We start from the raw sequence: 22,321 nt of genomic DNA on the forward strand, positions 1-22,321 counted from the left end.
CAAAGCCCAAGAAATAATAGAAAAGGTGCCACGCCAGAAAAGGAAGAAAGAAGCTCATCCTCCCTCAGACCATATAAAAATAAACTGGTCAAATAATTACAAAATAGGTCCAGAAAAAACAAGTCTTCACTGCTTGATATTTAAAATGTTACCCTTGAAAAAAAGGAGATATATGTACTACTATGTGTAATACTTTAAACAATAAAATTTAATTAAAAAAAAAATAAAATAAAATGTTCCCCTTGATATTTTCTTTTGTGAAGTGTTGGTTTATCCCTTTGCTTTGGGTGTACAATATGTAAAGTGACACCATAAAGATATCACCTCTTTTGTCTTTTAGACAAGTTTCTTTTTGTTCTCTTATTATTTTGCTGGGCATCTGGGGAATGTGTTTAGGGTTCAAATGCTGCCAGAACCAAGGAAGATTTTTCTTCCTCACACCTGAGCTTATTAGATCATTTTTAACTCCTCGTTTCATTTCATTCCTTTTGCTCTCACTCTGTTTATTCAACAGAATTTTTATACAATTACAACTATTATTTTATGGTTTATTCTTTATTAACCCTTTACACTCGCTTGCTTTTTTTCTCGATTCCTTTATTCTAATGCTAACCGTGTCGAGTCACACTCGACATCCGAGTGCAAAAGGTTAAAGTATGCTTAGCATACAATATTATATTAACTACAGGTATACAATATAGTGATTCAACAGTTATATACTTACAATGTGGTCACCACAATAAGTCTAGTACCCATCTGTCACTGTGCAAAGTTATTAAGATATTATTAACTATATTCTTTGTGCTATACACTACATATAAATGATTTATTTATTTTATAACTGAAAGTTTGTACTTCGTATTCCCCTTCACCTTTTTCACCCACTCCCTCATGCCCATCTGTTTGTTCTGTATGTATGAGTTTGTTATTGTTTTGTTTTGGTTGTTTGTTTATTTTGTTTTGTTTAAGATTCTACATGTAAGAGAACTTATATGGTATTTGTCTATCTGTCTGACTTATTTCGCTTAGCATAATGCTCCCTAGGCCTGTCCCTTGTTGTGGAAAATAGCAAGTTGCATTCTTTTTATTGCTGAGTAATATTCTATAGTGTATATAATGGGTAGAGTAAAAATAGGTTTATAGTTGTGAGTACACAGAACACAGAGTTTATTCTTATATTATTACTTTTTAATTATTGTATAATTTTCCATGTGAACAACTGTAAATCTACTTTTGCCGCACCATGTGTGAGTGTGTGTGTGTGTGTGTGTGTGTGTGTGTGTGTGTACCACATTCATTTATCGATGGACTCCCAGCAATGCTACTTATGGTATTTTTCTGAAAGAAACAAAAATATTAATTCACAAAGATATGGCCACTCCGTGTTCATTGCAGCATTATTTATAATAGTCCGAATATAAACAGATTTTTCAAATGTTTGTTTAAATACACAGCAGAAAAATGGTTATCCCAATATGAAGCCCAAGTTTATTTGTCTATGGGAAGAATACAAATTGCAATTGCTAGAAACCATTTCTACAGTATGCATGTGAACGATCTGGCCAACTTGTCAAATCAGTCTGAGAAAGGCATGGAAATAATATAACCATGTTATTGTGTGTGTGTGTGTGTGTGTGTGTGTGTGTGTGTGTGTGTGTGTGTGCAGTCTTCAAAACAGGAGGACTAGGGATCATATATATTCTGAGGTAACTCTAACAATACAGGAGCCAGAACTCGATCAAGGGAAGGTACTAAGGAGGGATCTGTTTGCATCCATGGGGCACGTTTGCAACAAAGTGCAAGAGGCAGCGTGAACAATGAAGTCCAAGTGCTTGAAGTTTCAACAGTAGCAGAGAGGCCCCAACTTCTCTGACACCTCTCATCCTCTTCCTCACGCTCATTCACCTCCAACTCTGGTTTCCTTTTTGGCTGAACATTAAACAAACATCTTCCTCAGGATCTTTACCCTGGCCATTCCCTCTGCCCAGCACACGCTTTCCCACAGAACCTTGCATCTCCCGCTCTTACGTGAGGTCTCTTTACAAGTGACATTTGTTTGTAGGTCTTGCCTAAACACCCATGAAAAATAAAACACTCTATTCATTTCTTTATACCTGCTTTCCTTTTCTTCATAACACCTGTCACCATCTCAAATGTTATATATATAGTTAATCCTCACATGAGGATATTTTTTCCATTGATTTGGAGGGGGCAGGGAGAGAAACATCCATGTTGCCTTCCACACCCACCCTGACCCAGAGCCAGGGATCATCTCCATCATTGAATTGTAGAAACTTTTGTTCTTCAGCACCCTATACTTACAGCCTGGACAGCGCCAAAAACATGGTCAGCACTCAATTTATATTCCTGAAATACATGAAAAATGTCTCATTAAAACTGTAGAATACATAATACCTTAAGGATAAATTATGATTGATGCAAAAGCTTCCTATCACAGGTGACATAAGGGTTTTCCCGAAAAGAGACCAGATTCACACACAATATGTTAAAATTAATTATTTCTCTACAAATAAAAATGTTAGCATTTCAAATATGTAATATAAGTTTCTGTGAATTAGTCATATTATTTCCCTCTTTCCTAGTAGTCACCTCCACCATATGCCACCAAGAAATGGTACACAAATTTCAGAATTTATTCTCCTGGGATTTTCAGAGGACCCAGAACTACAGCCCCTCATATTTGGGCTTTTCCTCTCCATGTACCTGATCACTGTGTTGGGAAACCTGCTCATCATCCTGGCCGTCAGCTCAGACTCCCACCTCCACACACCCATGTACTTCTTCCTCTCCAACCTGTCCTTTATAGATATCTGTTTCACCTCCACCACCATCCCAAAGATGCTTGTAAACATACAGGCACAGAGGAAAGCCATAACGTACACAGGATGCATCACACAGATATATTTTCTTATACTCTTTTCAGTGTTGGACATTTTTCTCCTGACAATGATGGCCTATGACCGTTTTGTGGCCATCTGCCACCCTCTGCACTATATGGTCATCATGAACCCCCGGCTTTGTGGACTGCTGGTTCTGATGTCTTGGATCTTGAGTATCCTGAATTCCTTGTTACAATGCACAATGGCGTTGAGACTGTCCTTCTGTGCAAACTTGGAAATCCCCCACTTTATCTGTGAACTCAATCAGATGATCCAACTTGCCTGTTCGGACACCTTTCTTAATAACATGGTGATGTATTTTGCAGCTGTCCTGCTGGCGGTTGGTCCTTTCATCGGGATCCTTTACTCATATTGTAAGGTAGTGTCCTGCATATGTGGAATGTCATCAGCTCAGGGGAAGTACAAAGCATTTTCTACCTGTGCGTCTCACCTCTCGGTTGTCTGCTTATTTTATTGTACAACGCTAGGCGTGTACCTCAGCTCTGCTGCTACTCAGAGCTCACATTCAAGTGAAACAGCCTCAGTGATGTACACTGTGGTCACACCCATGCTGAACCCCTTCATCTACAGTCTCAGGAACAAGGACATCAAACAGGCGCTGAAGACATTCTTTGTGAAGGAACTACAAACAGGCCAGTTGTCCTAAGACTGAAGACATACCCTGATGGCAGAGGTCAAAGTCTCAGAGTCAGACATAGAAGCATGGGACAGACTGTCCAATCTCAGAGGGAAGGCGGTGGTGGATGAGTGGATGGGAAGAGATCAACCAAAGAACTTACATGCATATATGCATAACCCCTGGACACAGACAATAAGGTGGTAAATGCCTGGGGCAGGGGGCCAGGGTGGGCTAGAAGGGGTCAATGGGCAAAAAAGGGAGACATATCTAATACTTTCAACAATAAAGTTTTTTTTTTAAATAAAATGCAGTTTCTGAGTCCCTCTTCAGAAGGGCTCAGTAATCTGCATTTACAATGATTTGTATACAGGTTGAAAATGAGCACACCTAGATAGTGGATATCATTGCACAGATTATTAAGTTACTATTAGTTTAAAAACAGAGTAAAGATTTGTATTAATAAAAATGCTATGATTTAATACATTTTGACTTAATTACCAGCAAATGTCTTCTTTAACTGATATTTTTCACATGAAAATAATTTATCAGCCATGCTCAAATCCACTTAGGATTATAGATATAGCTTTGCAAATAAGAGAATTTGAGCTATTAACTCTTGTTACAAATTGCATGAAATGTAGGAATAAAGTGTGTTTTTGGATTCATTAAAAAAAAGGCTTAGAATCAGATACTGTGATTATCTTCAGACTGTGGAAGTAGAGCCTTCTTTTTCTATTCATTTTCTAGGATTTCCATTTCTTTTTTTTAAATTTCTTTATTGATTAAGGTATTACATATGTGTCCTTATTCTCCATTGCCCGCTAGAATTTCCATTTCCTTTACCTTAACTTCTGTATTCAATTTCAGTAACTCACTTTATTAAACTTTCTTCTTTCTCTTATATCCTACAGTTTTTCCCTTTGTTGTTTTTTTAGCTTCCCAAATTTATTTCCATCATGTCCATTTACATAATGAGAAAACATGTATTTTTTAGAATAATTTTTCTCAAGTGACAAATATTGTACCAATTTTTTTTTACTAAAAGAATCATCCAGCCCTAACCGGTTTGGCTCAGTGGATAGAGCGTCGGCCTGGGGACTGAAGGGTCTCAGGTTTGATTCCAGTCAAGAGCATGTACCTTGGTTGCACACACATCCCCAGTGGGGGGGCGTGCAGGAGGCAGCTGATTGATGTTTCTCTCTCATCGATGTTTCTAACTCTCTATCCCTCTCCCTTCCTTTCTGTAAAAAATATCAATAAAATATATTAAAAAAAAAAAAAAAAAGAATCATCCACAGTTCCAAGATGGCTGCTGTCGGGATGGCAGGCTGCAAGAGAATATGTGAGTGAAAGAGTGAAAAGAGATTGCATGGACATGCAGCGAGTGTCTGTATTTGTTTGTGAGGGACAGCTGTATTCCATAGGACTGTTGGGGACTAGTGGACCTGGTTCCCCTGGCTGGGCAGCCTCCACTACTGCTGACATCTCTCCCAGAGTATCCAGCTCTGCCACAGAGACCATGCCATCTTGAAACGGGGAGCAGCTGTGATCAGAAGCCCAGCCTTACCTTCAACCAGGGAGACTTTGGATACACCCGGGACCCTATAACCACAATGCCCAAGGACTACCTGCCTCAGCTGTGAACCCACAAACACCAAGACTCCAGCCTCCCCGACCTTGGGCGCCTAAAACGTTTGTCCAGGGGGAGACAAAGCAGTGCCGAATATGCAGACATGCCCTGCGCCTTCTCACAGAGCAGAAAGAAGGAACAGGTGAATCAAATAACATCCACCTGGAATTGGCGAATCAAAAAGAGCTGGTGAGGCAATCCGTGGATGTAAAGGTCAGAGACCAATCACCTAGAGAGAGTCAATGCAGGAGAGAGAGAGCTACATAACCAGTCACCCTGAGAGGAGCAATCATGGGAGACAAAGAAACAGTCTGCATACGAAAGAAAAGGAGGAATCACTGGAAAAGGAAGTAAATTAAATGGAGGCAAGCAATATGCCAGAGAAAGAATTCAGAGCAATGGTTATAAGGATGCTGAAAAAGATGGAAGACAAATTCAAAAATATGTGTAAGAACCAAGAGGAAATGAAAACCAAGAAGTAATGAAGAATGACATCATGGCAATAAAGACCACAATAGAAAACATCAACAGTAGACTAGAAGAAGTGGAGGATTGCATCAGTGAGCTAGAAGATAAAGTAGGAAAAAATACCCAAGCAAAGCAGCAACTAGAAAAAAAACTTAAAAAACAGTAGGCTAGCCTAAGGGAACTTTGGAACAACATGAAACAAAACAACATCCGCATAATAGGGGTGCCAGAAGGAGACAAACCTGACAAATAATAGAAAACCTGTTTGAAGAAATAATGACAGAAAACTTCCCTGATATTGGGAAGAAAAAAATCACAAAAGTTCAAGTAGCTCACAGAGTCCCAAACAGGTTGAACCCCAAAAGACCGATACCAAGACACGTTATCATTAAATTGGCAAACACCAAAAACAAAGTAAGAATCTTAAAGGCTGCCAGAGAGAGACAGAAATTACCTACAGGGGTCTCCCATCAGACTATTGACTGATTTCTCAACAGAAAAACATCAGGCCAGAAGGAAATGGAATGAAATATACAAAGTCATGCAAAACATAGGTCTGAATCCAAGAATACTGTACCCAGCAAGGCTATCAAAGTTGAGGGTGAAATCAAGAGCTTTACAGACAAAAAAGGACTCAGGGAGTTTATTACTACCAAGTGAGCAATGCAAGAAATGCTAAAGGGTCTACTGTAAAAAGAAGAAATAGGAAGGGAAGAAGAAACACCAGCATAAAGAATAAAAATGGGAGAAAGATGGTGACCAGCAAGAAGGTAGGGAGGAAAAGTGTGTGAGAGAGTGAGGGAGAGATAGAAGAGTGTGTGGTGTGTGTGTGTGTGTGTGTGTGAGAGAGAGAGAGAGAGAGAGAGAGAGAGAGAGAGAGAGAGAGAGAGAGAGCTAGGGACACTTAGAACCTGCAGGTCTTCCAGGGGGCCGCCAAACCAGGCAGTCTTAGACGGCGAAACCCCGCTGCCACCACAAACACTCTGAGGAGGATAACACCAGCACAGAAAGCATGCCATCTTGAAGAACAGAACTGCTTGAGACTAGGATCCTAGCTTCGCCACCTAGTCTGGTCTCAGACATATACTGGGACCCTACAGCCACTCGGGACAAAGACCTGCAACCACAGCTGCAGATCCATGGACACCAAGACTCCAGGCATCCCTATCATGGATTTCTGTGAGTCACAGAACCAATTGCCCTCCCTACTGGCCTGCTGCAGCAGCATAGAAACTGCTAGACCCACTCCATGCAAGCAGGCCTCCTGCCCACATAGGGCAACTGCACTACCTGATTTTGAGCCTGGGCACACAGACATGGGGAATCTGCTTCCCACAGCATGCACCCGTGTGATCAGACCACACACCCACACAGGACAGGTGCACTACCTGAATTTGAGCCTGGGCACACAGACACAGGGAATCTGCTTCCTGAAGCACGCACCCACACCTCAGAACCCACTCCCACACAGGGAGGCTGTGCCACCTGACTTTGATTCTAGGAGAGCACACCCAGAAGATTGTTTCCCATAGGGCAGGAGTAGACCTCTCGCCAACACAAGGTGACTGTGCAACCTGGTCCCCTAAGCAGACCGGGGACCTTGACTCTCCATGCAGAAAGCAGTACTGAGCACCAGTGACTTGACTGTTTCTCATCACCCATGCTCAGGATCCCTGATTCCCAATGCACACACACTAAGAGCCAGTGACTCCAATTCTCAGCACATGTGCACACAGGGATCCTGCTTCTTGACACAAGGCCACACCAAGCGACAGAGACTCCAATACTCAATTCTTGACATGAGCACAAGGGGATACTGACTCCTGGCACACTAGAGGATTCTGATTTTTGACACACAACAGCAGATTCTCTTTTTCAGCGTGGCGCAGGGGGGTCCCTGATTTTAGGTGCACACATGAGGCTGCACTGAGCACCGGTGACTCTGATCCTGGGTGAGCATGACTCCCACAGACCCACAGCAGCCACACATCTTAGTGTCAGAGCTCTTGAGTGTCACTTAGGTGTTGCAAAGGTCCCACTGCACACAGCCCAGACACCCACAATTCAGTGATTGGACCTTCTGGTGATAGTTACAATAGGGAGACAAGGAAACAATCCCCAGAGGAAAGAAAAAGAGGAATTGCCAATAAAGAAAATAAGTGAAATGGAGGCATGCACTATTACAGAAAAAGAATTCAGAGTAATGGTCATACAGTTCATAAACCAATGGACAAGAAAATCAACAACTTATGTAAAAATCAGGAAGAAGTTAAAAGTGATATAGCTGTAATCAAAAAGACAATGGAAGGTTTCAACAGTAGACTAGAAGAAGCAGAGGGCTGAATTAGTGAGTTAGAAGATAAGGTAGAGAAACAACCACAATCTGAACAGCAACTGGAGAAAAAAATTAAAAAGCAGGAGGACCCCCTAAGGGAGCTTTGAGACAACAAGAAATGAGTAACATACATATAATAGGGGTGCCAGACGGACAAGAAGAGCAGCAAGGATTAGAAAACCTATTTGAAGAAATAATGACAGAAAACTTCCCTGATATGGGGAAGAAAAAAGTTACACAAGCAAGATAAATGCCAAAAGACTCACACCAAGACACGTCATAATTACAATGGCAAATGTTAATGACAAAGAGAGAATATTAAAGGCTGTAAGAGAGAGACAGAGAGTTAACTACAAAGGATCCCCCATCAGATTATCAAATGATTTCTGAACAGAAACACATCAAGCTAAAAGGGAATGGAAAGAAGTATACAAAGTGATGCAAGGCAAAGGACTGAATCCAAGAATACTCTATCCAGCAAGACTATCAATCAAAATTGAAGGGGAAATCAGGAGCTTTACAGACAAAAAAAGCTAAGGGAGTTTATAACTACCAAGCCAGCGATGCAAGAAATACTAAAGGGAATGCTGTAAAAAGAAGAAATAGAATGGGAGGAAGGAACATAGACATAAAGTACAGAAATGCTATAAACAAATACCTATCAATAATAACATTAAATGCTCCAATCAAAAGACATCAAGTGGCTGAATGGATAAAAAAACACGACCCATGTATATGCTGTCTACAATAGACCCAGCTCAGAACAAGGGACTCACGCGGACTGAAAGTGAAAGGATGGAAAAATACCTATCAGGCAAATGGAAATGAAAGAAAAGCTAGAGTAGCAATACATATATCTGACAAAATAGACCTCAAAGTGAAGACCATACTTAACAAGAGACAAGGAAGACCACTTCATAATTCTAAAGGGATCAATGCAGCAAGAGGATATAACTCTGTTAAACACTTATGCACCCAATTCAGGAACACCCAAATACATTTAAAAAAAAAACCTTCTGGAAGATATCAGGGAAGAGATTGACAGCAATACAATCATAGTAGGAGACTTTAATACCCCATTAACATCACTGGATAAATCCTCTAGACAAAAAAAAATTAGCCAAGAAACCTTGATCTTAAACAACTCACTAGATCAGATGGACTTAATTGACATCGTCAGAACATTCCACCCCAAAATTACAGAATATACATTCATTTTTCTCAAGTGCACATGGGACATTTTGAAAGATAGACCACATATTGGGACCCAGGCAAAGTCTCTCAAAATTCAAAAAGATTGAAATCTTATCAAGCCTCTTCTCAGACCACAATAGCATAAAATTAGAAATCAACTAGAGTAAAAACAATCACAAAAATTCAAACACTTGGAGACTGAATAGCATGCTATTAAACAATGCATGGGTTACCAAAGACATCAAAGAAGAAATAAAAAACATCCTGGAAACAAACAACAATGAAAACACAACAATCCAAAATCTTTGGGACACAATGAAAGCAATCCTGAAAGGGAAGTTCATAGGATTACAGGCCTAACTAAAAAAAAAACAAGAACAAACAAACAAACAAAAACACAAAACTGGTAATAAACCATCTAAATCTGCAACTTGAAGAACTAGAGAGAGAGCAACAAGAAAAGCTCAGAGTGAGCAGAAAGAAGAAAATAATATATATATATATATATATATATATATATATATATATATACAAAAGATCAATGAAACCAAGAGCTTGTTCTTTGAAAACATAAACAAGATTAATGAACCTCTAGGCAGGCTCACCAAGAAGCAAAGAGAAAGGACCCAAATAAACAAAATCAGAAAAAAAGAGAGATTAAATAACAACAGATCCCACAGAAATATGAAGAATTGTAAAAAAAAAAATAAAAAAAAATACTATGAGCAACTCTATTCCAACATACTGGTCAATCTAGAAAAAAATGGACATATTCTTTGAAAAATAGGACCTCCCAAAACTCAACCAAAAGTAATCAAAAAATCTGAATAGGCTGATAACTATGAAGGAAATTGAAGCAGTAATCAAAAAACTTCCCACAAACAAAAGCTTTGGATCAGACGGCTTCACAGGAGAGTTTTATCAAACATTCAAAGAAGAAATAAAATCTATCTTCCTCAGACTATTTCAAAAAATTCAAGAGGAAGGAGCACTTCCAAGCTCTTTCTACGAAGCCAGCATTACCCTAATTTCCAAAACAGATAAAGTCAATACAAAGAAAGAGAATTACAGGTCAATATCCCTAATGAAAATAGATGCCAAAATCCTCAACAAAATTCTAGCAAATAGGACCAGAATTACATTAGAAAGATAATACACTATGACCAAGTGAGATTTATTCTGGGGATGCAAGGATGGTACAATACTCGCAAATCAATAAATGTGATACAAAAAATCAAGATGTCGGCATAGGTAAACACCTGAACTTGCTGCCTTGCACAACCACTTCAAAAGTATAACTAAAAGACAAAATGGACATCATCCAGAACTACAGGAAGGCTGGCTGAGTGGAAATTCTACAACTAGCAAGGAAGAGGAAAGCACACTGAGACTCAGAGGAGCTGCAGAAGTAAAGTGCAGAGGTACAGAGGCACAAGCGCGCGCAGAAAGGGCTGGCAACTGAGGATGCGGTTGTCTTTTTCAATTGGGAAAGAGACACAAGCTCCCGACTGCTCTGAACTCCAGTTCTGGGTGGAACTCTGGGGACCAGACTCATACGGAGAGAAACTGGACTTTCTGATTACCTATTACCGTGGGACACTGAGACCCGGGGCATCTTAGGGCAGGGCTGAGGATCAGCCATAACTGTTTGCTCCACCTTGTTGATTCCCTGAGACCCCACCCCACCCAAGCTGTGCACAGAGGCTTTTGCATATGAATGGCCTGGCTCTTTGCAATCTAAAATTACCTAACAAACTGCAGCTGGGTCAGAAAGCCCCAGAACATCCAAAAGAAGGCCCAAGGCTCCACAGCAGCTTGCATTGCTTCACAGCTGGGCCTCATCTGGGCACCTCCAAACCCCAAACAAAGAAGAGGCATCTGCAGATCTCTCTGTAGCTCCTGCTGGGTGGCCTCAAACAGAGGCTAAATTAGCACCTCCTTGGAGATCCAAGAGCCAGTGTACCCAGTGGTCAGAGTGGGACCATCCAGATTACAGCTCCTCAGATCCATAAGGGACACACTCAGGGGGCAGACTCAGTGAGCACCAAAGCCCCACTGAAGCAAGTCTTCTCCCATAAGGGTGTCTCCAGCACAGAAATTCTCCCATCTTAGACACAGCTGATCCTCACAGCCAATTGGCCTGGAGGTCAATTCCTCCCAGTGATACCAACAACAATCAAGGCTTAACTACAACAAGACTGTGCACACAGACCACAAAGGGGTGCACCAAAGTGTCCACCTCAGGTAACTGGGGAGGCTGAGCCACTGGGCACTATAGGACACCTAGCACACAAAGCCACTCTAGCAACACAGGAAAGCAGCCAAAATGCAGAGTCAAAGAAACAGGTCACAAATTACAGAAATGGAGGAAAGCAAACTACTGGATATAGAGTTCAAAACCACGGTTATAAGGTTTTTCAAGAATCTTCTAGAAACCGTGGATAAATTTAGTGAGTCCCTCGAAGATATGAAAAAGGACCAACTAGAAATTAAGCGTACACTGACTGAAATAAATAATAATATACAGAGATCCAACAGCAGACTAGAGTATAGCAAGAATCAAGTCAAAGATTTGAAATATGAAGAAGCAAAAAACACCCAACCGGAAAAGAGAAAAAGAATCCAAAAATTTGAAGATAGTGTAAGGAGCCTCTGGGACAACTTCAAGAGTACCAACATCTGAATTATGGGGGTGCCAGAAGAAGAGAGAGAGCAAGATATTGAAAACCTATTTGAAGAAACAATGACAGAAAACTTCCCCCACCTGGTGAAAGAAATTGACTTGCAAGTTCAGGAAGCGCAGGGAACCCCAAACAAGAGGAATCCAAAGATACATCATAATTAAAATGCCAAGAGCAAAAGACAAAGAGAGAATATTAAAAGCAGCAAGAGAAAAACAGTTAGTTACTTACAAGGGAGTACCCATACTATTGTCGGCTGATTCCTCATCAGAAACTATGCAGCCAGATGGGAGTGGCAAGAAATATTCAAAGTGATGAATAGCAAGAACCTACAACCAAGATTACTCTACCCAGCAAAGCTATCATTCAGAATTTAAGGTCAGATAAAGAGCTTCACAGATAAGGAAAAGCTAAAGGAGTTCATCACTGCCAAACCAGTATTATATGAAATGCTGAAGAGTATTCTTTAAGAAGAGGAAGAAGAAGAAAAAGGTAAAGATAAAAGTTATGAACAACAAATACATATCTATCAAGTGAATCTAAAAATCAAGAGAATAAGAAATCTGATAAACAGAAAAAATTGGTGAATACAATAGAATAAGGGGCATAGAAAGGGAGTGGACTGACAATTCTTGGGGGAAAGGGGTATGGAGGGTGTGGGAAGAGACTGGACAAAAATCGTACACCTATGGATGAGGATTGTGGGGGCGGGGAGTAAGGGCAAAGGGTGGGGTGGGAACCGGGTGGAGGGGATCTATTTGGGGGGAGGAACTGTAATAATCTGAACAATAAAGATTTATTTAAAAATCCTATCTAATAATAGAGTAATATGAAAATCATCACTCCGCTACACTCACAAGCCACGCCCACCAGCCACACCCCAGCCATGCCCACCATCCAATCAGAGTGAGTATGAAATTAAACTGAAAACATGGCGGCAGCCCCGCCCCCCAGCCTCTCCTGGTTTCTGGGAGTTGGAGAAGTCAGGCGCCAGTGCCTGAGGCTGGCTGCAGCCCAGGAGATGAAAAAGCCGCCTGCCCTGTGATCCCAGGCTGCAGCCAGCAGCAGAAACCTCAGGTCCGCCTGCCCCACCTCCTGGGGGAGACTGAGAAACCGGGCCTCAGCGCCTGAGGCTGGCTGCAACCTGGGAGATGAAGAAGCCGCCTGCCCCATGATCCCAAGCCGCAGCCAGCTGGAGAAGCCGCCCTCCCCATGTCCTGGGGGAGACAAGAAACCAGGTGCCAGCACCTGAGGGTGGATGCAATCTGGGAGATGAAGAAGCCACCTGCCCTATGATCCCAGGCTACAGCCAGCTGGAGAAGCCGCCCACCCCATGTCCACCCGCCCCACGTCCTGGGGGAGATGGAGAAACCGGGCCCCAGTACCTGAGGCTGGCTGCAGCCCGGGAGATGGAGAAGCCGCCCACCCTGCGGTCCTGGGCACCAGCACTTGCAGCTGCAGCACAGGCAAAGCCCCCTGTCCACCATCCCCTGAGGCTGCAGCCAGCCTGGGCGCCTATGGCTGACCAGAGGGAGGGAAGCCCGGATCCTGGGTGCCTGTGGTCAGCTGGAGGAGGGAATCCTGGGTCCCAGGTGTGGGCCGAGGCAGAGGTGGTTAGGGACAATCAAGCCAGCAGGGGAGCAGTTAGGGACAATCAGGCTGGTAGGCAGAAGCAGTTAGGAGCAATCAGGCAGGCAGGTGAGCAGTTAGGAGCCAGCAGTTCTGGATTGTGAGAGGGATGTCCAGCTGCTGGTTATCCCATGAGGGGTCCCAGATTGGAGAGGGTGCAGGCCAGGCTGAGGGACACCCTCCCCACTGCCCCCCGTGCACGAATTTCGTGCACCGGGCCTCTAGTAAATAAATAAATGTGATACACCACATAAACAAACTGAGAGATATAACCATATAATTATATTCACTGATGCAGAAAAAGCATTTGACAAAACAACACCCTTTCTTGATAAAAACTCATAGCAAAGTAGGAATAGAAGGATCATATCTCAACATAATAAAAGCCATGTATGGCAAATCCACAGCCAACATCATACTCAATGGGCAAAAACTAAAACTATTTCCCCTAAAAACAGGAACAAGACAAGGATGCCCACTCTCACCACTCCTGTTCGACTTAGTACTGGAAGTACTAGCCATTGTGATCAGACAAGAACAAGAAATAAAAGACATCCAAATTGAAAAAGAAGAAGTAAAACTGTCCTTATTCACAGATGACAGGATACTATACATAGAAAACCCCAAAGACTCCATCAAAAAACTACTAGATTTAATAAATGAATTCAGCAATGTAGCAGGATACAAACTTAACACCCAGAAGTCTATGGCTTTTCTATACACCAATAATGAACTCACAGAAAGAGAAATTTAAAAAGAAATCCAATTTACAATTGCAACAAAAAAATTAAGATACCTAGGAATAAACTTAACCACGGAGATAAAGAACCTGTACTCAGAAAATTTCAGGATGCTGAAAAAAGCGATAGAGGAAGACCTGAACTAATAGAAGAATACACTAAGTGGCCAGATTATTATGATCTCTGAATGCATAATAATCTGGCCACTCAGTATACTTCTCTTGAGTACCTCATTTATTTTATATCAATGATACTATAAATTGTGCACCTGATCAGTTTTCCCCTTTGCACTGGTTGATATAAAACTCAGGGGAAATAAGTGGTTGATCTCCAGCAAAAGTCTAGAATACTTTTGGTACCCATTTGAGATGCAAATACACTGAGTGGCCAGATTATTATACGTTCAGAGATTATAATAATCCAGGATCCTTCTATGAAGCCAGCATCACCCTAATACCAAAACCAGACAAAGACAACACAATGAAAGAGAATTACAGACCAATATTACTCATGAACATAGATGCCAAAATCCTCAACAAAATTCTAGCAAATCAGCTCCAGCAGTACATCAGAAAGATCATACACCATGACCAAGTAGGATTTATCCCAGGAATGCAAGGATGGTACAATATCTGCAAATCAATAACCGTGATACATCACATAAACAAATTGAGAGATAAAAATCACATAGTCATATCAATAGATGCAGAAAAAGCATTTGACAAAGTCCAATACCCTTTCTTGATAAAAACTCTCAACAAGGTGGGAATAGAAGGATCATACCTCAACATAATAAAAGCTAATGGCGTTGGGAAAATTTGACAGATACATGCAAAAAAATGAAACTAGATCACCAACTTGCACCATACACAAAAATAAACTCAAAATGGATACAAGACTTAAACATAAGACGGGAAACCATAAAAATACTAGAGGAATCCACAGTCAACAAAATCTCAGACATGTCAAAAGAACTTCTTCACTAACACTGCCCCTAGGGCAATGGAAGCTAAAGAGAAAATTAACAAATGGAACTACATCAAAATAAAAAGCTTTTTTACAGCAAAAGAAACCATCAACAAAACAACAAGAAAGCCCACTCTATGGGAGAAGATATTTGCAAATGTTATCAGTGATAAAGGTTTAATCTCCAACATCTACAGGAAACTTATACAACTTAATAAAAGGAAGATAAATGATCCAATAAAGAAATGGGCAATGGACCTAAATAGAATCTTTTCAAAAGAAGACAGAAGGAAGGCCAAGAGACACATGAAAACATGCTCAACATCACTAATTATCCGAGAGATGCAAATCAAAACAACAATGCGGTACCATCTCACACCTGTCAGAATGGCTATCATCAACAAATCAACAAACAACAAGTGTTGGTGAGGAGGCGGAGAAAAAGGAACCCTCGTGCACTGCTGGCGGGAATGCAGACTGGTGCAGCCACTGTGGAGAACAGTATGGAGTTTCCTCAAAAAACTGAAAATGGAACTCCCATTTGACCCAGTAATCCCACTCCTGGGAATATATCCGAAGAAACTAGAAACACCAATCAGAAAGGATATATGCACCCCTATGTTCATAGCAGCACAATTTACAAAGCTAAGATTTGGAAACAGACTAGGTGCCCGTCAGCAGATGACTGGATCAGAAAACTGTGGTACATCTACACAATGGAATACTATGCTGCCATAAAAATGAAGGAATTCTCATCATTTGCAGCACCCTGGATGGAATTGGAGAACATTATGCTAAGTGAAATAAGCCAGTCAATGAAAGAAAAATACCACATGTTCTCACTCATTTATGGATAATAAAGAACATTATAAACTGATGAACAAAAAGTTAGATACAGAGACAGTAAAGCATCAAACAGACTGTCAAATTACAGGGGGAAGGTTAGGGAGAGGTGGGGGAGATAAGAGATCAACCGAAGGACTTGTATGCATGCATATAAGCATAACCAATGGACGCAAAACTCTGAGGGGTGAGGGCATGTTTGGGAGTGGCAGCGGGGGTGGGGGGCAATGGTAAGATATATACACATATAATACCTTAATAAAAAAATGAAAAAAAAGAGAAAGAAAAAAAGAAAAAAAATTTTTAGAACTGTGTTTGTTTTCAAAGCCAGCAGCGAGATATCCACTAATTGCACAGAGGGCTGGCTCCTTAATAAAAAGGGAAGTTCTGCTTGTAGCTTTGCTTAGAATTTGAATTCATTTTCTCCAAGCCCACCGCGGTGAATAAAGTGTGACTCCAAACTCTCCTGCATTGTTTGATTATTCCGGTTCCCTGTAACAGTGGGATAATAAACCTAATTCAGATGAATGTTGTTAGAAATAAATAAAATGTTTGGAAATACTTGTAACATGAACTCTCTTACAAGTAAGAAGTATATCTATCTGTATGTGTGTGCATTTGTAGATGATTAAATAAGTGCACTCACACTCATATATACAAAGACTCATTAATAATCCCATATTTTATGTTGAAAGAAAATTTGTGATAATTTGGGTAAGATAGAAATTAAAAGAATAAATGGTTGAATTAATGTGAAATAAAGGAATGTAGAAATTCAGGCACAAAGACATTATAGGGAATTCACGTTACCACCTAATGGGGCATAATCTCCAAATTGACTTTAGATATTTTACTTCTACTTAAGGTTAGACTTTAACACAAACTATTCTTATCCAAGGGAAGCTAAGTGAATTAATTGAGAATCTAATATTCCATTTCCTCCAGGAAAAAAAGAGGTTGGCCCAGCCGGCGTGGCTCAGTGGTTGAGCGTGGACCTATTGAAACAGGAATTTTGGGGGTAAAATAGGACAAGTTTAGGAAATATTAGAAATTTTGGAAATTAGGGGCCCACGGAGAAAGCACAGGGCTACAGAGCAGCAGAAGGTATATTTCCATAGAATGGGGGAGCTGGAAAGCTGCAACAGGTACATTTCCATAGAATGAGGAGTTGGGAACAGCAAAAGGTCTATATTTACAAAATAAAGAGAAGGAAGCCCTTCATCCAGAAGGAGAAGAAGAAAGCCCAAAGGGAATAGGAAAACAATAGGGAAGGAGGGGGGAGAACCTAACATGTCCCATGTGAGACTCAACCTTTGAGCCCAGGAGTTACTAAAGTAACCAGTCTAAGGGAATAGTGATGACCAGTCAGAGGGGTTTATCAAGGCACCAGGATCTGCAGCCTTTATAAGCCATAGGCCCTATGGCATAGGGAAAAGGAATTCAGTGGGACCCTTTCCCCCTCCCTATGTGGGAGTCCATTCTGTGGGACTCTTTCCCTCTCCTCATGTGGGAGTCTGTACTTATTCTTCAATAAATTTCCACCTTTGCTATACCACTTTGTCTGTGGATTCATTCTTCGATTCTGGCAGACAAAGAATCCAGGTTTCAGTCCAAAAATTCCGTATCACTATGAACCAGGAGGTCAAGATTCAATTCCCAGTCAGGACACATGCCTGGGTTTCAGGCTCGATCCCCAGTGTGGGGTATGTATGAGGCAGCCGATCAATAATTCTCTCTCATCATTGATGTTTCTTTCTCTCTCTCCCTCTCCTTTCTGAAATCAATAAAAATATATTTTGAAAAAATAAAATGTTTGGATAAATGTCTGCATTACGTTCCTGTGGCTGTTGTAATAAAATACTGCACTCAGTGGCATAAAAGAAACACACTTATGCTCTTACTGTTTTGGAGGTCAGAAGTCTGAAACTAGTCTCAATGGACTAAAATCAAGTTGTCTGCAGGGCCAGTTCCTTCTGGAGGCTCCAGGAGATAATCTGTTTCCTCTCCTTTCCCAGGTTCTCAAGGCCACAAGCATTCCTTGGCTTGTGGCCCCTTCTCCATCTCCACAGACACCAGTGCAGACCATCTCCAAAAATCCCTCTGATCCCAACCATTTTTCCTTTTTTTTTCTGCATTCTAGGACCATGGTGATTACATTAGTCCCACCTGCATAATTATGTTCCAACTTCTAATCTAAAAGGGAAATCATTGTATTATTGTTGTTCTCTCTGCAGGGATGAAATGTGGACATTAAAGATATAAACATTTTTTAAAGTAAGCTGATTAGCAAAATATTCCATCTACTACCTTAATGCCCCCCCTTTAGTATAAAAATAATATATTCAAAGTTTCTGGGATTGGATGCAGGCATCTTTTGGAGGCTCCTATTTATCTGCTACACGGTCTTTTTCAGAAATACATTATTGGCCCCTAGGGCAATGGAAGCTAAAGAGAAAATTAACAAATGGGACTACATCAAAATAAAAAGCTTTTTCACAGCAAAAGAAACCATCAACAAAACAAGAAGGCCTACTGCATGGGAGAACATATTTGCAAATGGCATCACTGATAAAGGTTTAATCTCCAACATCTACAGGCAGCTTATACAACTTAATAAAAGGAAGATAAATGATCCAATAAAAAAATGGGCAACAGACCTAAATAGAATCTTTTCAAAAGAAGACAGAAGGAAGGCCAAGAGACACATGAAAACATGCTCAACATCACTAATTATCCGAGAGATGCAAATCAAAACAACAATGCGGTACCATCTCACACCTGTCAGAATGGCTATCATCAACAAATCAACAAACGACAAGTGTTGGCGAGGATGCGGAGAAAAAGGAACCCTCGTGCACTGCTAGTGGGAATGCAGACTGGTGCAGCCACTGTGGAGAACAGTATGGAGTTTCCTCAAAAAACTGAAAATGGAACTCCCATTTGACCCAGTAATCCCACTCCTGGGAATATATCCGAAGAAACCAGAAACACCAATCAGAAAGGATATATGCACCCCTATGTTCATAGCAGCACAATTCACCATAGCTAAGATTTGGAAACAGCCTAGGTGCCCGTCAGCAGATGACTGGATCAGAAAACTGTGGTACATCTACACAATGGAATACTATGCGGCCATAAAAAAGAAGGAATTCTCATCATTTGCAGCAACCTGGATGGAATTGGAGAACATTATGTTAAGTGAAATAACCCAGTCAATGAAAGAAAAATACCACATGATCTCACTCATTTATGGATAATAAAGAACATTATAAACTTGAACAAAAAGACAGATACAGAGACAGTAAAGCATCAAACAGACTGTCAAATTACAGGGGGAAAGTTAGGGAGAGATGGGGGAGATAAGAGATCAATCAAAGGACTTGTATGCATGCATATAAGCATAACCAATGGATGCAAAACTCTGGGGGGTAAGGGCATATATGGGAGTGGGATGGGGGGTGGCAATGGTAAGATATGTACACATATAATACCTTAATAAAAAAAATTGAAAAAATAAATAAATAAAAAGAGTTGAAGAATGAAAAAAAAAAAAAAGAAAGAAAAGAAATATATTATGGGCCGAAACCGGTTTGGCTCAGTGGATAGAGCGTCGGTCTGCGGACTCAAGGGTCCTGGGTTCGATTCCGGTGAGGGGCATGTACCTTGGTTGCGGGCACATCCCCAGTGGGGGGTGTGCAGGAGGCAGCTGATGGATGTTTCTCTCTCATCGATGTTTCTAACTCTCTATCCCTCTCTCTTCCTCTCTGTAAAAAATCAACACAATATATTTTTTAAAAAAAAAAAAGAAATACATTTTTGGAAGTCACTCTAAGACCTTTATTTTAAAAATGGACAAAGGCTTTCTCAGAAGCTTATTTGATGTTGTTCAAGGATCTTTATATAAAAGAATGAAACACAGAGTGTATAAGAGCTTCTGGAATAAGTAAATATACTATTCATTCAAATTACATGGAAATAGCCTAGCCAGTGTTTCTCAGTGGTTGAGCATTGACCCAGGAACCAAGAGGTCATGGTTTGATTCCTGGTCAGGGTACATGCTCGAGTTATAGGCTCCATCCCCAGTGAATGCAGGCAGAAGGCAGCTGACCAGTGATGTTTCTCTCTCATCAATGTTTCTCTCTCTCTATCCTTCTCCCTTTACCTCTTTCTAAAAATCAATAAAAGCATTTTATTTTAAGTACACAAAAATAAAATTTTGCTTCAAAAGACCTACAACTTGACTCTGACACAGAGCCACAACCTTGGTGGTCACAGTGTGGTCCTCAGACCAGGACCAGCAGCATCAACACCTCTTGGGAGACATTGATTTTCAGAATCTCTGGGCCCACCCAGATCTCCAAAGGAACTAGAATCCTGAGTGATTCATAAGCACATTGAAGTTTTGGAAGTGCTGGTCTCACTGGGTTTTCACCTTTCACTTGACAACTGAGGCAGGATAACTACTAGTATTTGTGAACAATGGGCCTTGAAAGGACTGACTCCATCCTGTCCCTCGCCCTCCATCTGAACCATAGGCACTCCATCTTGTTCCTGTAACCTCCATTTTGTAAGAACTGCCGTTTAAAATTTTCCACTAAACACAGATGGTCCTTTGTTCTGTTAATTCCAGGAAGTAACTAAGCCTGAGAGCCTCCCTGATAGAAATAACTCTGCTATTTCTAGTTTCTGTAAGCACACTTGCTCGAATAATGGGGAAAATAAGACATTTGGGGAGAGGGGGGCCTAGCAACCTGAATCTGTGCCAGTAAGCTAATGCACATTCTTGTTAGCCTCTTAATTATCTGGTCCTACAAGCTGCTCTGCTGGCATGGGGATCTGGTCCATCCTTGGTTCCTCCCATACCAGGTGTCTTCTGGTTATCTGAGCTGTGCTCAAGGCTACAAGCTTTCTGCAAGATATCTGCTAAGCACACTGCCCCCATCCCAGCACATTGGGGTTTTTTTCCTTTATAAGCTAACCCCTAATTTCATTTGGGGCCGTGAGAATTTGAGAAAACCAATTCTTCCAGCTTTTGACATAAAGACTCCAAATTTGCCTCTCTGATTACAGCATCTTCTGTTTAGCTTGCTGAATTTCCAATATGACATTTGTGTTGGGTATTATAGGTGTTCAGCAGCCTCCCTCCAGACATTGACAAATATCCCCTAGGGCAAAATCATCTCAGGTTGAGAATCACTGGCCCAGAGTTTGAAAACTGAAAGCAACGTGACAGATTCCAATCGAGGCCTATCCCTTACTCATCTTGTAACTTTGAGCAGATTACTAAACCCCTTCAAGCCCCATTTCTGCAAAGGGGAATAGAGTTCATAATAGAACTATCTTATAGAGTGGATTTTTCAAAAATTAAATAAAATTATGCTTATAAGATGCTAAGCGCAGGTTATGTGGCATAAGAATATCTACATATATCTCATAATTAACATCTATATATATAAAAGCCTAAGTGACCGTTAAGACCGGTCCACCAGTCGCTATGATGTGCACTGACCACCAGGGGGCAGACGCTCAACACAGAAGCTGCCACCTGGTGGTCAGTGTGCTCTCACAGGGGGAGCACTGCTCATTCAGAAGCCGGGCTCACGGCTGGCAAGCACAGCTGCGGTGGCAGGAGCCTCTCCCGATTCTGAGTGGCAGGGGCAGGCATAGCAGGCCAGGATGAGCACAAGTGGCTTGGCGCCAGCTAGGGTTCCTCCTTGGCTGCCTGCCACTGGTGCACTGCTACATCCCTCGGGGGGTGTCTGACTGCTGGTTTATGCCTGATGCCCGCAGGCCAGGGGGATCGGGCATAAACCTGCAGTCAGGCATCCCCCAAGGTGTCCCGGATTGCGAGAGAGCACAGGCCAAGCTGAGGAGCCCCCTCCCCCCTTGCACGAATTCATGCACTGGGCCTCTAGTATCTATACTAATAAAAGGCTAATATGCTAATTAGACCGGACATCTTCTGGAAATCCATCCGGCCATCCTTCCGCACAAAGCCATGGTGGCGAGGGCCGAGGCAGAGGCGGTTAGGGGAGACCAGGCCGGCATGGAAGGGCAGTTAGCAGTGATAAGGCAGGCAGGGGAGCAGTTAGGGGTGATCAGGCAGGCAGTTAGGGGTGATCAGGCAGGCAGAGATGGTTAGGGGCTATAAGGCAGGCAGGCAGAGGCAGTTAGGGGCGATCAGGCAGGCAGGCAGGTGAGCAGTTAGGAGCTGGCGGTCCCAGATTGTGAGAGGGATGTCCAACTGCTGGTTTAGGCCTAATCCCACTGGGGTCCCAGATTGGAGAGGGTGCAG

The 22,321-nt window shown here is 41.6% G+C and overlaps 1 protein-coding gene across 1 annotated transcript; it reads left to right on the forward strand.

The window, feature by feature from the left end:
* The first annotated feature begins 2,619 nt into the window (after window positions 1-2,619).
* LOC129149560 (olfactory receptor-like protein OLF4) lies at window positions 2,620-3,567 on the forward strand. Its single transcript, XM_054718327.1, has one exon. It carries the CDS (start codon window positions 2,620-2,622, stop codon window positions 3,565-3,567), a length of 948 nt encoding a protein of 315 aa, XP_054574302.1.
* Window positions 3,568-22,321: the final 18,754 nt, after the last annotated feature.

The sequence above is a fragment of the Eptesicus fuscus genome, chromosome 6 (assembly GCF_027574615.1).
Source record: "Eptesicus fuscus isolate TK198812 chromosome 6, DD_ASM_mEF_20220401, whole genome shotgun sequence".
NCBI lineage: Eukaryota > Metazoa > Chordata > Mammalia > Chiroptera > Vespertilionidae > Eptesicus > Eptesicus fuscus.